The sequence below is a fragment of the Excalfactoria chinensis genome, chromosome 4 (genome assembly GCF_039878825.1).
Source record: "Excalfactoria chinensis isolate bCotChi1 chromosome 4, bCotChi1.hap2, whole genome shotgun sequence".
In the NCBI taxonomy this organism is placed as follows: Eukaryota; Metazoa; Chordata; class Aves; order Galliformes; family Phasianidae; genus Excalfactoria; species Excalfactoria chinensis.
The window spans coordinates 55990565-56008870 of NC_092828.1; the positions used below are offsets into that span (position 1 = coordinate 55990565).

Below are 18306 nucleotides of genomic sequence, written 5' to 3' on the forward strand. Positions count from 1 at the left end.
ATAAGACCTTAATGACTATCCTCATTTAAAACACCTTGGGGACGTTGACTTAAGTAAAATGCTGTTGCTGAATTATTTTCTTTCCTATAAGTCTGAGCACTTTCTCTTTCTTTCTCTCACAGGAATCTGGCTCCTAGCAAACAGTGGAATGAGCAAAGTAATTAAGAGATTGTGAGTTCAGGTTTTCTGATTATCCTTATAACTGCTCAACTGGTAGGCACAGGGTGCCCAGTTTTCTAGGCATTCACAATGTGTTCAAGTTCTTATCCTCTCTGAGCTCAAATATTCCATGTATGTACACTGTACATAAATACAGCAAAAAGAGTTGAAAAGTATTTTACCATCAGCTGCTTCAAAACTGGAGAGAGAGACAGGGCAGGAAATACTAATAATATTTTGGTCGAGGTCATCAGTCATGGCTAATTAGCATCAAGTTTCAATAGATCTGCATGGAAAGCACAGTCCTCCTTTATCTGGTTGTCATCAAGTATAAAAAACATTGATGTTGCACTTTATTTTTTTTATTATTTTTTTTAATACATTTTTTTTCTAGTATGTCCTGGACTTGGACAATTATTGGCTCTTCAAATACGAATTCCTAAATTTCCAACACTATTTGGTTTTAAATTGCAAAGTGTATCAGTCATTGATATGAATGTTCAAATAACTGTGGTCAGAAACCATATTTTTAATTTCTGTATGAAGTGCTGACTTTCCTCTTATTTTTTTGCTCTTCTCTCAAGTATAATCCTTTTTTTCTTTCCAAAAGATTTTTGTAACATTGATCTTAACAGAATATCCTTGACAAGTGAAAGTTTGATTCATCTCTCCTATTAGGAGTTATCATAGCTAGTAAAAACAAGAAAGTCTTTTATATCCCCAAAAGCCATCTCAGTCCATAGAGTAGCATTGCTGCTTTCAAGCACTGAGAGAGAATTGCACAGCTTCTGAATCCAAGATAAAAAAAATATTGTTGCATGTAATATATGAATTTAGCAGCAGAGACATCTTTGCATCTTCTCCGTGTTTTGTGTAGGATGCCCTTTAGACAGCTTTCAGCTATGTTTTCATTGCATACTCAGTGCCTAACTTTAAAGGCTTTACTGTTCTCAGAACTTAGAAGCTTTGCAAATAAGACAGTAATGATTTACTTGGGTTTGTATGATGATGAAAATGTAAATGTTGTGGTTTAACCCAGTAGGTGGCTAAGTACAACACATTTCTTTGCTCGCTCCCTGCCTTCCCAGTGGGATGGGGGAGAGAACTGAAAAAAACACTGTAGATCTCGTGGGTTGCAGAGCTTACTGAAATTAGAATAGATTGCAGGATCAGCTTTTCATCTGTGCTCCAATTAGAAGTAATCAGTGAGACAAGATCATCTTTTGTTTGATGGAAGCACAGAAAGGATATCAGACTTGACCTCATGACTTTCAATGCATTTCATCCTTGTACTGTTCTTATAACATGACTGATATGGTAATTCCAGCTCAAAACCAACCATAAACAAAATACAGAAAGACTTTTAAAGAAGAATCCCAAACATCCTACTTATTGGAGATGGGATCTTCTGCCACAGATAAGAATAAAAATCTGTTTGTACTTCTGGCACCTATGAATGCTTAGTCAGCATTAGCCTGGCATCCCAGAGTACTGTGTTTTAGGAGGAAAGTCTTGCAGCTTCAGGTATTATTAAGTTTTATAAAGAAATTAAATACAATTGAACTCCTAAAGAAGGATTATTGTACTACACAGCTTCAGTGAAGGTTCATCCTTTTGAGCAACTGATTCTCAAAATCATCTTTATTTGAGGTATAAAATGAGGAGGAATCCCCATTTTCCATATCAGAAAAACAATGATTTGTGATTACCCTAATAAATGATAAGTGAGCAATTTATGATTAAGCTAGTTGTAAAGCTTTGTCATACTGTTTTAAACCAGAAATAGGTATTTCTGTGTCTCGTGTTAAAAAAACAAACAAACAAAATAACAACAACAAAAAACCCCATGAAGTGAGCTTTGATGCGAAGTCGGTGCTTGTGCCAACATCTACTTCTTATCAGGAGACTAATCTCTTCCAAAGAGGGGTAGGCATCAGAACATGACAAAAATCTTTGTAAACTGGATTTTTGTTAGAATCAAATCACTTCTTTTCCGTGAGATCGAAACTTGAGGTAGGAGTGTAGAAGGGAAGATTCTAGACAGGAAATGCTAAGGCAATTGTTTACCATGGAGGAAATAAACTTGAGTGGTAAGGATCCAGCAAGATGAAGCAGCCACTGATCTGCATTTTCAATTTAATTTTGGTTTCCTAACACATAATCTTTTCAATTCTAGTTTCCCATGTTTTGGCTTAGTTTAGAGACAGATCTTTCTGTGCATGTGTCTGTGTGGGGGTGTATGTATATGTGTATGTACATGTCTGTATGTGTATATTTGAGACTTGAAAAATGTAAAGCCTGGATCCAAAAACCATTCATGTTAATATCTTTTGGCTTTATATCCATCATTATTTGGAATGTGATTAAATCTCATTTGCTTCACTGGGCCCAAAGCATGTGTTTAAAGTCAAGCAAGTGCTTAAATATTTTTCCTGAATAAGGACGCTTCCTGAATAAGAAGTTAAAGCGAATGCACTCAATGTGCACAGCAAATATCTTTTTCCATATAATTCTTCAGATACTTTCTGACATCTCAGCTTTTGTTAATATATTTATCTTTTTAGTAGATGTAGAAAGCAGTACTGGTTCACAGGGGCTGAACTCTGTAGTTTTTTTATAGTTAAAGCATATCATATTCTTAGAGTAAACCTCTACTTGAGGGCTGCAGTAATATCAAAGGAATAGAGAAATATTCTTTAAAGTGAACTGTCATCTCATCACTGATCAATAAATTCATTAATTTCTATGAATGAATAAGATCTGTTTCAGAAGTGTTGTCTGTCTTTTGTTGTTTTCTGAGGAAATCTTTTGTTTGTCACCTGTACAGTCATACACAAAAAGTTAAAGCTAATGTAGAGCTAACTCAGAAAAAGAAAATGTATCCTTTTAAAGGCAGTAAGTTTTTACTCTATTAGTAGTCACATAAATGGTTGTTACAGATTAATTTCATATTTGTCTGCAGTTAGCAGTGGCAGACAGTTTTTAAAATGAAGGACAATATTTGTGGGGTGAAAAATGAGATGTTTTCAGTAGCCAGCTTTAACCTCCTAATATTTAGTGGTCGTGATCCTAAAACAATTGGCCATGCATTGACATTTTATTAATATTGTATTGTTAATATAAGAATAATCTGATAAATATCTTCTGAATCTGTTTCAGTTAAGAAAACAGAGTTGCATTCTTGGAGTCTCTCTGTAATAATTCTTAAAATGTTTTTTTTATATATATATATATATATGAACATTTACTTTACAGAAAGTGCTCTTGAGATTGTAAATTGCTTGGACCAGTAAAATAGTTTCTCTCATTAAATAATAATAATAATAAAATAAAAAGGAGAAGAAGGGGAAAAGAAGTTCTTTAGTCTCAGTTTTCTCCTAAAAATGGTAGTGTACCTTTTAAGAAATTCAGATATAATAAAACATATTATGAAATAATAATATTGTGATCTTGAAAACAAACGCAATGGTTGGAACTGGACTGCAGAAATTGCAGTCCAGTGAATCTCAGTTTGTGTTTAAGTAAAGAATTCTAGTTTGCACCTCTCTTAGAAAACAAACAAAACAATTGAGACGTGACTGCAGTTTACATCTACACATTAAATGGAGGTTTGGAATTTCAAGTTGTCTTGAATTTGTCCTATTTTTATTTCAGAATGTATCTTGTTAGTTTTCAGCATGATCACTTGTGTAATCTAATTCTCTCCTTCACAGTCATTTCTGGGAATGGTGATGGAGTACTTCATGATGTGCAGCTGCCTCAGTCACCTTAACGGTACCTGGATCTCAGAGTAGGGGAAAGGTAGGATATCCTGAACAATGCAAGCTGCCTTTTAAGAGTTAAAACAATGATGAATGATGATACTCCTTTTAAGAGTGCCTATTTGCTTTGAAATCCAGTTCAAAAGCCTGACATAAATTTTGAAAGTGATTAGAACCACAGCAGGCTACATCTCTGCATTTGCTAGAGGGGTCACCTAGGAGATTTGCCTCAGGTGAACCTGTGCTGTTTGGAACCCCTTGCAATAATGACAAACAGCTGCATGATGGATTGCATTCTTGCCATGATGTGCAAGGCTTTGGCAGCCATTAGTTCCATTACTACTTTTGCTGATTATTTTCCACTGCAATGGCGTGTTACTGTTTTCTATTTATATTCTGCTCATTTCACTGGAGCACAAGGTTATACCCAGCACGTTCTGCAAGAGCATTATTTGTGGAGATATTAGGGATAGCATTTGATGTTAATTAGAAATGCGCAGATAGTGGTAGTTCTGGAGCCGACAAAGTCAGTAGAAAGGTTTCAGTTTAGTTCTACGTATTTTGGACATCAAACAAACCGATGGTTCTGCAATTGCACTTTGAAAAGTACTGATCATATTTCATTATCTATGAACATAAAAATTAAGGACAATTCAGAGTTTCAAAGACAGGTGTTACAGTATATGTGAAATGTATTAACTCTAATTTTTTATAGTTGTTTGCTATTATATGACTGTAATTTATTGTGCCTGCAGCAACCCGAGGACATGCTGGAAAATGAGATGATTCATTTCAAGTGTTTTATCCTAGTGAGCAAAATTTTAATCAGTCAGTTTTCTAATCCGAGCTGTTATTGGCACACTCTGTAAACTTGGCAAGGTCGCAGAAGGACTCCTTTGCAAACACAGGCTTGCATCTCAGCTAAATGTGTTTTAATTTAGCTATGTTATAGAATTCTCAAGCAGCACCATATAAAGGTGCTTTGATGAGTTATGCTGAGGGTAATCTAATAACAAATTATGATTTATATTAGAGTTCTTTTGAGCTGGAGTTGCTATTTCCTATGCAATTTTTTCTTACAGTTTCACCTTAAAAAAGCTCTAATCTGGTATAAAAGAAAATAACAGAAAAACAAAACAAGCAGAGAAAAAATGAGCAATGAAAAAATACACTAACTACTGTCTTTTTGTCACTTTTATGAATTCATCACTACACTGCACACTGAATACACTGAATATCATACCATGCAATAACAGCAACTGTAGTATCACTTTGCTGTCTCTCCTGCATCCTGTTTGTTTTTATCAAGGATATGCTCCTTTTGAGGATGTGTATGTTAATTCAGAAATAGTTAAGAATATCAAATGAATAGTGCTATTGTAGAAGATATTCCAGTCCACTTAAGTATTAGGCAGTAAATGTAATAAGAATGGATAATTAAGAAAATTTTACTCCATATGTGAGGTATGCTCTAATTTTGAATGTGATGAATAAGACCAAACGATATTGACAGCTGATGGAACACCTAACTGACTTCTGAAAATGTGACACAGACTCCTACCGTGTGTTAAAAAATTTTGAACACAGATAAAACTGAAAAATACAAGGTCTTCAGAATAATAGATTGATACACTCCGTGACTGAGTAGTTTGATGAAATATGTTCCATGCTACATTTTTGACAGAGGGATTCAGTTTCTTTACAATGTAAATGTGAATTTTCCCTCAGTTATCAGAAAGCAAATTGCATCTCAGATTAACAAAACAAAAACTGAAAAGCAAAACAAACCCTCCAAACAAAATCAACAGGACATGCAAAATGGTGGATATCAGCAAATTATAAAAGAAGGAAAAAGGAGCTACAAGGCATAAAATGGAATTTTTAAAAGACACACAACTGTTTAGTAAAGCATTACATTAGGCAAATATCTAAGCACATTGCTGCTGAACATGAGTGGACTAGTGGTCTTTTCCAATCTTAACAATTCTATGATTCTAAGAAAATTACTACTGGGAGGGAAAGAAGGATTTGCAGACATTTTAATACATAAGTATATTCACAAAAATATATGCAGTGCCTAAGTATATACTCAAGTGTAACCACAGAAAAAAGAGGATAAAAAAAAAAAAATTACTTGTATCATCAATGCTGCAGGCCTTTCCAAATTTATTTTTATTTTTTAAATTTTATAGGTAAATAAATTGAAACATCTTCAGCTTTGTATATTTTCCTATAAGCTCCTTCTCTATTCTCTAATTTTCAGAAGTTTTAAAAATACTGCCCTTAAGGCCTGCATTGACTTTTGGTACTGCATCATGCACACTGCCACTGCAGTCTGTTGTGTTCGCTTTGTCAACCTTCTTTTCAAACAAGGTGGCAAACTCTGATTGCAGACTGTCCCATGCCAACAGTGCTACTTTACTTCTGTAAAAGTGACGAAACCTGGCAAGTAGGCAAGAGCCATTAAGAAAACTGTGGAATGTATCACAATTAAGATGCCAGCAATGCTGACCCTATATGAATGATTATTCAAACAGTAATTTTTTAAAGACATATTGATGGCTACCTAGAATTATGCTGGCCTGAGTTCCCATGTTCTCATTTTGCTATTGTGGCACCCACCCAATCAGAAATTATCATCTTGCTATTATTTTCTGAGATAGTTTGACCAATAAACCTGTGGAAAAAGGTACAAAATACAGTGAGAGTCATTAGTAATAACTACCTTTTATGATATGTATTAGATTCTTAAATCCTGTACTAGACTTCAACATCTGCAGCACAAATTTCTTATGACATCTCAAATGCAAAAAGTTCTTGTATACAGGGGAAACTAATGAGAATCTAACAGCTTGGGAATTAGTGTCTTATAGTAGAAATGGCTTCATTCTAAGAGGGAATGCAGAAGTTGTGAAAAATTAGGGAGACAACTTCAAAAATGAATGGGAGCCACAAATGCATATGGCACATTGGCAGCTACATGGAGTACTGGCGTATTATCTCCTATCTTTCAATGTTCTTTCACTGTATTGGTGCTTTAGTTTGAAATTAATTTTGCACCAGATTTTGGAGATGTTGAAACCATTGATTTAGTCCTTGTTCTACTCCATCACCTATTTATAATGCTATAATCCACAGTAGATTCTGCTTACAAATTTTAATAGTAGATATCTTTGCACAGACATAAAAGAACAGAGAAAAATGTTAAGCATTTGGTGTAGCAAGGCTCTCAAACACAGGTATTTCTGCCAGCTGCCCTTGGGGAGAAGCCGCCCTGGCTGCAGCTGCAAGTGGGCTGGTCTTGGCCATGGGGGCCAAGGGCCTGGCTGCCCCTAGTTAACCTTGTGCTCTTCAGGTACTCTGCTTTCCTCAGTGAGTTGTAGCACTCCATGCAGGCACTGAAGGTGTTGTGGGACAATGCTATAAAGACTCTGAGGGTCGAGAGAGTCAAACTTGATGTGCTGCAGTCCCTCCTGCAAGCAGCAGGGCTGAAAATGAAACAGGTCCAGCTACTTGCAGTCAGTTCGCTCTTAGAAGCAAGATGAGCAGATGCAAGTACAAATCACCTGTGTGACACAGGAGGGTTAAGTGTGATGATGGCACAGGGCTGCATCCATCCATGTGGCACAATGAGGAAGGCTGTAAAGCAGTAGGCTGGCTGCTGTGCTGGGATTGGCTGGGCCTCAGGTGGCAGGTGGTGGGACGGTTGGTAGCAGGGTGTCAGTTGGTGTGTGGTGAGTAACTGCACTGATAAGATGTATAGGTGTATCTAGATGTATAGAGGAGTGTGATTGTATGGCTGTGTAGTGCTGAGCTGCTGCTGGGTCAAACCATACTACCTTAAAATGTAAAATCCCTCACAACTGGTGACTGTCAGCAGAGTGTATGCACTTCTTTGAAGGCCCTGCTTAAGCGCTTCCACAAAACAACAGCACACGACACCTTGTTCTGCAAATGCATGCAGAGATTGACTTTTCCTAGCTCGTTTTTACCTGGTATCTTTTTTCTGTCTGAAGAATCCCTGCCGTTTTTTTTTTGTTTTTGTTTTTTTCCCTGAAGAGTTTTTCAAAAGTTGACATATTAAGTTCTGACAACTAAAACAAATCACTGAGCCATTTTAATAAATACTGTATTGTCATGTATTTGCAATCTGATTTAGCTGGTGATTCATCAGTTTAGCTTTCAATATACATAATACTGATATGATTTAGTAGATCATAAATTTGATTCAAAGGATGTATTAGATTTGGTAGGTCCTGACTTCAGCTCAGCATAGGATGACTTTATCTGTCTTATGAGGATATATGTGATTTCTGAAAAGAATGTATCTGTTGCTGAAAAATACTCCACTGAAAAGGGAAGAAAATAATTTATTGCAGGGGATGAAACATTCATTTCAGGAACCTGAATATAGAAATTACCCACATTTATATAAGAATTCCACAGCAAATCAATATATTGTGCGTGTCTTCACATTCCAAATACTGAATGTATTATTTTGACCATGATAACTTCACTGCATGTACTGCTGAGTTCTGAACTGAAAAGCACTTTGCTCTGTAGAATTGAAAAATCAATTTAGTATAAGGTGATCTCATTAAATTCTATTTATCCAAGATTACAGCAATCTAGTAGGAGATGGAGAGTGAAAGTAATTGTTCTTTTATTAATCTAACTAGCTTGTTAGAAGAAAAACCACTGATTAAGAAGCTGTTACTTCTTGACTTCCTCTAACTTAAATCTTCCAGGACCTATTCCAGGAGGTTCTGATTTCAGTGATGTGCTTGATATCATAAGCAACTATTGCCATACGTTGCTCAAGACACAGCACCAAGATGAAGTAACAGGTTAGCATGATGTGTTAGTATATTTCAGTATACATTTCTGTAGGAAGGTTAACATTTTTGAAATGTTCTGTTTTTGTGCTGTCTTGCCAACTGCTGATGTAAAAACAGAATTTAGACAGCCCTTTATTTTAGAAATGTAGTACAGCACTTCAAAGATACAGTGCAGTCCCCCATGACATCATAAAAGCTACCTCGGAAGCCAGATCTTAGGCTGCTCTGTGTGCCAAGGTTCTGTTGCTGATACTTATGGATGCTAAGTCACTGCCTCCTTTTTACATGCAAGATTGCAATATTTCCTGCTGCAGGCAAGAAGATAAAAGGGACACCCACTTCAAGGAGGTCTGGATTTTGGCATGATACAGCAACACCTATATAGTGAAGATGTCCTTGGATTTGAATTTTCTCCCTGATTTTTCAGATTTCAAATCCATGGTTTTGATTTTTATCTTCCTTTATTGGTAAGCTATCAGGTTGAAGTATACTGCAATATACTATACAGGACATTTAAAATACTCATTAAATGCAACTGACTATTGCTTCAACTTGCAGTTACAATTGTTAGCTTACTCATTCCACAAATGTTCAGTTGCATCTGACAATTCTTATCTCCCCTCCAGTGATTCAGTTAATATATCTGCTGAAGTGCAGTGATGCAGTCTCTCAAGGATTTTATTCATTAAACTTTTAATATACTAAAAAATCTCAAACTCACTAGTAGACTCTCACACAAAATCCATATGTGTGTGTGTGTGTGTGCACATATATAACCATTTACTCAGATCTTATGCAGTAAGTAAATGATATATTTCTTTATGTTGTGCAGAATAATGGTGGCAAGAGGATTAAAAACTAACAGGAAGCTTGCATGTTTATAGATGTTAGCCAAAAATATGCAAGAATATTTGAAACAGATCAAGCCCATATTTTCTGTGTCCCAAATCCCATACTACCTTGGACCTGCATTCTACCTCTTTGTAGGTCCATCTTTTTTGATTGTGTTCCCCTCTGGAGGTACACAGTCTTTCAGGAGGCAGAAGTTGTACATTGATTGATGTCAGATGTTCTCGTTACTTTGATCTTTCTTGTGCTTTTTTTCTTTCTTTTTTTTTTTTTTTTTTTTTTTTTGGTTAAAAATTTTGACAATCTGCGCTTCCTCTCTTCTCATGCGTACCCTCTGAGTAACAACCTGGTAAGTGGCCCAGTGAGTGAGATGTAGAGAGAGGAAGCTTAAAAAGATGGGTAAAATGGAGTACTAATTTAGAGGTATCTTTTTATTATTACTATTGCTATTTTTTATTTTATTTTACTGAGACCTCAGGCTAAAAACTGTTCTTCTATATTGCAGATGTAAAATTTCTGTATGTAAAATGCCACTGCTAAAAAATTTCTATTTTTCTGTATAAGGCCATGTCACTGTTTTATAAGGCTATATGAAACATAAATGATTTTGACTAATATACATTAGCTATTGTGCTTTCTAAACTTTTTGCTGCCAAAGTAGTACTTCAGTGATGATTTAGATCAAGGACAAAATTCCAGTGGTGAAAGTCCATTGACTTCAGCCCTCAGATGTAGTATAGATCCTCTAAAGGAAATAAATCTTTGAAGTATTTCTACTAGTTCTTAATTTTTCAGGCTTTAATCTTTGTTTGGTTTGAGATGTTGAGAGAAAATACGTTAAGTGAAATTGTTGTGGAATAATTCTAAGTGAAAAATTTGCAATGATTAAAACTGAAGGGGGGGAGGTGGGGAGGGGAAAGAAAAAAAATAAATATTTTTAATCCTTTCTATATTCTTTCCAGAACTACAAAGAGGTTTTTGTGCTGCTTCAGTGCTCTACTTTTACAAAAATGAACTCAAGAAAGGTAACTTTTCTGATTTTTTGAACATCTCGTAGAATTTACTGTTTTGATAAAAGTGGTTTTTTGCTATAAACGATGGAGAAAAGTAAAGAATCGAGCTAAACTTGCATATAGAGAAATTTATAGACTTTACTCAGTTTTGTACTTGAGCACACCCATCAGAGCAATGATATCTTTAAATGGTGTTGGGCTAGAGGAAAAATTCAGCAAGTGATATAAGTTGATTAGAATAAGTTGTTGTGTATTGTGATTTCATAGAGACATCTTGGTTTCTAGAGGATTGATCCTAAGTGTTTTACTTTGTGCAGTAGGACAGATTCTGCAGTAGATGCTGGAATGTTTACTGAAGTCAATCTTGACCAAAAAAAGTTGCATTGGCACAGTTTCCTTTTATTTAGATTATTTAGATTATAAGTTATCCATGTGCACCTGGCTAATAAGAGCAAGAAAATTGTAGTTAATAATTTGTACAGCCAATAACAAAATATTTACTGGTTTCCTTGTGTGGAAGTGTAAAGTAGCTAGACTGTGGGGGATTTATCTTCCTTAAGATTTTCTGTCTTCTAGATCATCCATGTCATGGTGAAAGCAGTATGGATTTAAATATTTCTTGGAATTATCTGTAAATCTCAAGTTTTTGCTTATTGAAAGTTTCATTTGCTGCAGAGTTTAGATGAACAGAGTAATTAAAATAATTATGCAATACTGTATCTAAACATTGGGGTTTTGGTGCAAAGATAATTTTGCACGTCTGAGTATTGAAAATTCCAGTGTTGCAAAGTTCTGAGTATGATTGTTGTTTCCAAAAAAAACCCCCATGAAATTAGGTCCCCTATGTTATATTTTGAACATAATGCTTCTTTATAGAGAACTAATTTGCATAACTTTATAGTATGAATATAAACCTTGCATGTGCTTTAGAAGGGAAACTACACATCTTTGAATAGTGGTAGATTTCATTATCACAACCCACCCTTAGGGTTTTGGAAGTTCTACTTTGAAAAGGGAAACTGCATGTACTCAGAGCTCCTACTAGAATCTCTCACAGCTTTATTTTTACTTCAGAGTACCTTTGCTTTGCCTTTTTCCCCCCCCTTTCTCAGCCATATCTCTATTTATATTTGATATACACTCTTCCCATGCTGATCTTTTTCTGGTAACGTGTCTTGTTACTAACAGGTTTCTATCACGGCTGTATCCATGGTGGCTGTGGAACCTGCTCAGTTGTGATGTTTTCCTGCAGTACTGCATTTTATCTTACTACATGGTTTTGTTTTCCTTTCAACAGATACATGTACCTGTTGTACATGGGTACCATGTATCCAAACTCTCAAAACAGGATTTGCCTCCTGGTACTTGTTTTGAACAGTTATTTATTCTGAGATTACTTGGGGACTGATGGCTGTAGGTATATGTGCCACAGAACTTTAAAGTGAAACAGAAAAGTAAAGTAGATCCATTGGAATATAGAGATAACAGGAGGGATGTAGAGGTTCCTGAATCCTCATGAACAAGGAATAAGTGACAAGGGATTCTGAAGGCCTGGGGCTCCTCTAAAAAAAAATTATCAGAAAAAGGATAGCATCCCATGGGGTATGCATTCAACTAACTCTGTTCTACTATCTATGTTATCAATGATACTGTCATAACAAGGGAGTTTCAGTTATTCCTTTGGAACTTATAGTACTCTTTCTAATGTAAATTTATTTATTTTCTTGTTACTAGACATATCCCATAAATGAAAACAGGCTTTTGGCAATGAAACATTTGATACCCATTAATTTTTATTTTTGGAAAGGAACCGCTTAATCCAGCTGACTTGAATGGTATTTCATGTTCACCAACAATTTTTATTTTCGACATGCAGTATTTTTATGCTGCTTTTCTCTCCAGAAAGCCCAGATACTTGAAGCTGACCCAATAGTTTTCTCTTTCTTCTTAGCTTTAAACATTTGCAGTCATGAGTCAACCTGATATTTTTATTTCCCAGGAGTCTGATAGAGTAATACCATTTTGGGATTGATCTGCAGCTTTGCAGAGTGTAGCATTGCCATGATGTCATTGATGCTTTATTTTTATAGTAATGGGCTCAGAATACTCTCCTTTGTGGTGCACCCCAGGAAAAAAAAAAAAAAAAAAAAAAAAAAGCCAAATACAAATCATTTGGAAAAATAACTTTGGTAAACATCTTTATTTAATATATATTTATACTTAAATACTAGGTTAGCAAAGCATTCCATATAAACTGTAGTAAGTTCATTTTGTATATTCAGAACAGCTTGAAAAAAAAACCCAAAACAACAGTGCAGATCCAAGTCAGGTGTGCTATGAGTGAAGTTCAGGAGTACTGATAACATTAGAAGATCTATAGAATGTTTTGTGACAGCTCTGTTGTTCTTATCCCCACTCATATACACATAAGATGATGAAATCAAGCTCAACTCTTGAGCTTTAAGAATAAAGAGCTCTATTTGTCTGCCCTACTCTGATCCTCTTTTCAGATTTAGTCAAAGCGTAGGCTCTTTGCCAACGAGCTCCACCTCAGCCAGTTAGCCAAGGAACTTTTAAAAGGAAGTAGATTCAGTTTGCAAGACACTTAATCCACCTACTACCATTAACTCATGCTGATCTTGTAGGAGCTGTTTTTGTCCAGATATGTCTTTTATCTCTGTGAGAAAAGCACCTGTCCTGTAAGGGTGTATTCTCTTTTAATCATTACTTCTTCTCTACTACCCAATAAAATAAAGACAGGGACTTGTTCTCTGTCCTTGAAGTCAAACACCACCATCGTACCATGCCCACCTGCCTGGGCACTTGGCTTCAGTTTCCTCTGAGCCTGTATTGATCCAATGTCAAATTAGGAGGGACAGTCCAACTCAAGCACCAAATTCTTGCAGTGGTTTGTACTACTCCAAGCAGCATTCTTCCAGATAAATTAGCACTGCTCATCCTTAAAGATGGAGCTTGATCTTGGACCACTGTTTACTTGTTTGTAAGCACAGAGATCTTTATAGACGTTCCTCTGGCTCTAAAGTGTATGTTAAGCACTCAAAAAAAGTGCCTAGTACCTAGGACTGAACTTCTCAGCCTTGATTGTCTGTAATACAGCACTAGCAAGGAGTGATAATAAGGAATTATTTTATTATTTATTTAAAATAAAGCCAAGAGAAGACCCTTAGGATTGTATTTTGGAGTGGTATTATTCAACTTCCAATCAATTCACTTGTGGTAGTTCATAAAGCTTCTTAAGGTGATCTAGAGAATGCCTTTCAAATCTGAAAACTTTGTGTGCATGAACCACTGAAGCACAACCTCAGGTATCTTCATTAAAGAACTGAAAAAGGATCATAATATTACAGTAATTAGTATTTTAAGAATAAGTGTCATAAATTAAGATAAAAGCTAAATAGTTTGAATAATTTTTCCTGAATGTGCCAGCTAAATCAAATACAACGTTTTTTGTTTTTTTTTTAAATCCATCATCCACTTGTTAGTTGAATAACTACATAATTCTAACTGTCAGCCCAGAGGCAGGATCAGCTGTAGCTATGCTGCTCTTGCATATGCTTACCAAAACTCCAGCAATGTTTAATGAATGCACTAGGGAGCAAAGACAGAGTGAGTTTAGGTTAGCAATAACATTTTGGAGTTAAAGAGCGTGCAGTGAATTTGAAGGAATTGCAGATCCATTTGTCAGAGGCATCCTAGAAGAAGGAGGCCTTGCTTATTGCATCTGCTCACCTTAAAATACTCCTTTGGCTGAATACAGCTACTTCAACATTGACTTTTGCAATAATCATATTGGGAACTCCAGGGTCATTTTGAAGAAGCATTTTCAGTGACTGGAATTAAGAGATTTCAATAACAAGAAGTTTCACTACCAAGAAATTACCCTGCAGTGACAGTATCAAACTTTTCTGCTTCCTGTGGTGCATTCAGAAGTCAGCTGCATTGCACTGAGAATACAGAAGTCTGTCTGATAGAATAAAAGGAAAACTGCAACCTTATAAATCGTCACAAAAGAGGTAAAAATTGATGTCTTAAGAAAATGGGATTACTTTTTTGCTCAGATATGAGGATAAGAGAACAGGTTATATTTCTGGACATCTTTTGAGAGAGTAAAAGCCCTGCAGGATCTACAATCACATAAAGTAGTGTTTTCATTGGAATTGCCGGTGTGATAGGTTGAAGGTGAACTATTTCTGCATTCTCTATCACATTTAGAAAAATTGTTTTCACCTGTGCTATAATTCTAAGATTATTTTTAAGTGGAAAAACCCATAAAGCTATAAATTCAGGAACAAGAATATTGATGAAAACCTTATCTTCAAATACTACAGTAACTCATATTTAGAAGGAAAATGCTCATGTCATACATCTAAATACCTTGATAAAATACTCTTTACTCTGTTGTTTCTCTCCTGTTTGCTTCCTACAAGATATCTATCATGGAACCTACTGCCAAGGAATTACATATATAAATATAATATATATTTATATTTACATAATTGTAGATCCCATCTTCATGTATTTTTTTCTTTCCAGCAGAAATTATTATTAATATTATTATTATTTATTGCAATAAACAAAAAATATTTTGCAAAATGAATTCAGTATAATCCCAAATATGTTCCTGTGGCTTAGTATTTCATATTGCTTGCTATTTCAGAGAATCATTTAAAGAATATATTATTTGGAAACATCACATAGAATACTTCAGGCTTATAATAAACAACATTCAAAACTCAATACCTTAGGAAGATGCTGAAGGCTGTAGAGATTAGAAGTATTTCTAGATGATTAGACAATGTGCAAAAAATAAAAATAAACATCTCCCTCAGTCCGTATTTGAAAATCTTACCACATAGGTACATTCAGACTGTGTTTTGTTGCACAGACCTTCTGTTATTACAGAATATTTTCCTTCTTGTGGTAAATAGGAAAATGAAAAGTTGAAAGTGGACAGTAGGGTTTACTGTTTGAACTTTTTTTTTTTTTTTTTTTTTTTTTAATAGAGAGAATAACAGTAAGTGTTCTTGGTTTACAAGCAAGTAATTAAATTTCTACTGATTTCTTCAGAAATATTGTCTGCATTTGCTGAGCATGTTTCTTGTCCTTCCAATTTTTGTTGGATTTTCCTTTATTTCTAATGGTATATTTGTTTTAAACAAATAGACAAACAATGAAGTGATGAGAAAAAATGGATTCTTCAGTGTTTTCAGCTGGTGACTAAATACATTTTTCTACCTATTCCTAACGTGACTGGTGATAATGTAACAGCTTTTTCTTGACTCTGCTAATATCAGTTTCCCCATTTTCCTGGAAATCATCATTACCAATCCTTTTCAGTCAACAGCAATGATATATTTTACAATCAGCAGTGTTTACGTAACATCTATGCATATGACCTCTTTATACGTAGCATATTTGTATTCCTTTAAGCAGCTGAGACTTTCACACTGGCTTCCACATTCTCAGCTGATTTACTTTAGGTTCTCTCATTGTGAGTAAATAATTTTCTGGTGCTCTTTTGATGAAAGTAAATATTTTAACCTTCTCTTAAATTAGATTTTTTTCTGGTATCAGATAGTATTTTAATTCACTTCTGAATCTTGCATTTTTTAATACATAACTTTTTTTTTTATGTACATTCCAGAGTAAACCAAGTATTCCAGCACTTGTGGCATCATTATGAACATGGAAATAGTGCAAAACATCAACTTCTTTTTAACAGTCCTTTACTTTTGTAAGGATCCAATTAATTAATTTAGCAATAGCTTTGCACAGTGCTGACAGTTTCCTACCCACCTTCAGAATCACTTTTTTTCCAGTTCCCTATCCTGTAAATGTGGCCTGCATTTGCTTTGAATGGATTTATGACTTTTCCTTTTTCTTTATTAAAATTTGTGTTGTTCAGATGAAGCCATTTGAAACAGATTATTCTGTAGAACACTTGCCTCAGTCCACCAATTTTTGCATGGTCTGCAAGTTTTGTCAGCAATTGCTTTGTATTTTCTTCCAGATCATTGAAAATGATACTGATGAGTAAGGAGGTAGATTCTATCTAACCTATATTACAAATATCATGGTTTGATAGGCAATCCTCATTTGTAGTAGGAGTGTAGAATATGTTTTTAAAAGTTGTAACTAATTAATTATTTTAAAAGAAATTCTAATAACTTGTGTATGTTATTGTATTTAATACTATCCATCCCTCACCCCCAAAAATAAGCAAAAATTTGACATGTGGAAACAAGCCAAATGTTTTACATTTTTTAAAATACTGTATATTAACCAATTTTGTTCTTATGAAAAACTCTAAAGCTTGTGGGCAGAATGCTTAAGATACGATCCCCCATTTCCATAAAAACAATTAGACTTTTGGGAAAGATGAGAAAATCACATTTCACAATCCTTTTTCTTAATAGGAGGATATATATTATATATTATTATTAACATCAGTTTTTTTTTCTTCCTTAAAGCCTGTGTTACGTAGACATAGTACTAGAGGGGACTGTCGTATTAGTATGTACAAAAATCGCTTCTTTCTACTTTATATTTTTAGTGTTTTAGTACCTGAAAAATTGGAGAAGGTCTTTTACAATATGTAGAGAGAATTATACTTTCTTATTAGAACTAGTGTTTGGGATACTCGCTCAGATTACCTTTTCTGAATGTGTATTGTTTTACTTACAAAATAGTTCAAATGTATTAGCAGCAGGAATATCTTTATCAAACTGCACTTAAAGGAGCAGTCTTATTAATTCTGTTTTAATTCTAATTAACAAAACTGTGCTACTTGAATAAAAATACAACAAAAATATTATCAGGTGTGATATATCATTTGGGCATTTACAACATTAAGTGATGGGCATTCATGGAATTTTTATTTATTTATTTTTCTGCAGGGAAATGTTTTGAAATTATATAACAAACATTGTTTTCCGTAAATATAATGTAAAAATAATTCTAATCTGATTAAGCAGTTTTTCATGCTGTAGGCCACAGAATTGTCTACCTATACACAATATCTCAACCCCTAATGGGCAGACAAATGTCTCACTGGTAATTTACAGTGATTCATCTCTTTAGAAAACTATGTTCAAAGGATCTGCAATCAAAAGTAGTTACTACTTTTCTACTTGTGCACCTGGAGTTGCCTCCACTGCATTTCCCATCTCAATTCTTTCCTGAAACTTTTCTCAGATTGCCAAATTTGGGAATTCCTAAGAATGTGTTCCACACTCTTTTCTCCTTTGTTTTCTTTATCCTTGGTACTTTCAATTCAGTTTTTCCTTTGAAAATTGTATTTTGCAGCATTTGCTGAAACTTTCTTCTAATTTTATGCCCACTTCCCCACTTAATTCCTCAACATCTTTCAGCACTATGTCTTTCATGCTGAAAGATGGCTGGGGACTTTCTGTCTGTCCATGAGGATCTTTCTCTCTGCATTCTATCCATCGCTGTTTTTATACTGATGACTTATTTTTGACCCATCCCCTGCAACTATAGGTCTTGATTTTCATCACCCCTTTTCATAGTTCAGATTTGCTATCTCTGAATGCCTTTCCTATCAGTTGCTGATTATAACCTCTCAATCATTTTAATGTTTCTCTTAGTAAATTGCACTATTCCTGTTCATTGTCTTTTCTTTCTGTTCTCTATATTTGAGCTTAT

The 18306-nt window shown here is 34.7% G+C and overlaps 1 protein-coding gene across 1 annotated transcript in view; it reads left to right on the plus strand.

Moving 5' to 3' along the window:
- Positions 1-2227: 2227 nt before the first annotated feature.
- The window catches only part of IQCM (IQ motif containing M), a 110699-nt gene continuing 94620 nt past the window's right edge, over positions 2228-18306 (plus strand). Inside the window, exons 1-3 of the mRNA XM_072335807.1 lie at positions 2228-2249; positions 3914-3960; positions 10570-10632. Of these exons, the coding sequence (XP_072191908.1) occupies positions 2228-2249; positions 3914-3960; positions 10570-10632 (132 nt within the window). The remainder of the gene's footprint in view (positions 2250-3913; positions 3961-10569; positions 10633-18306) is intronic.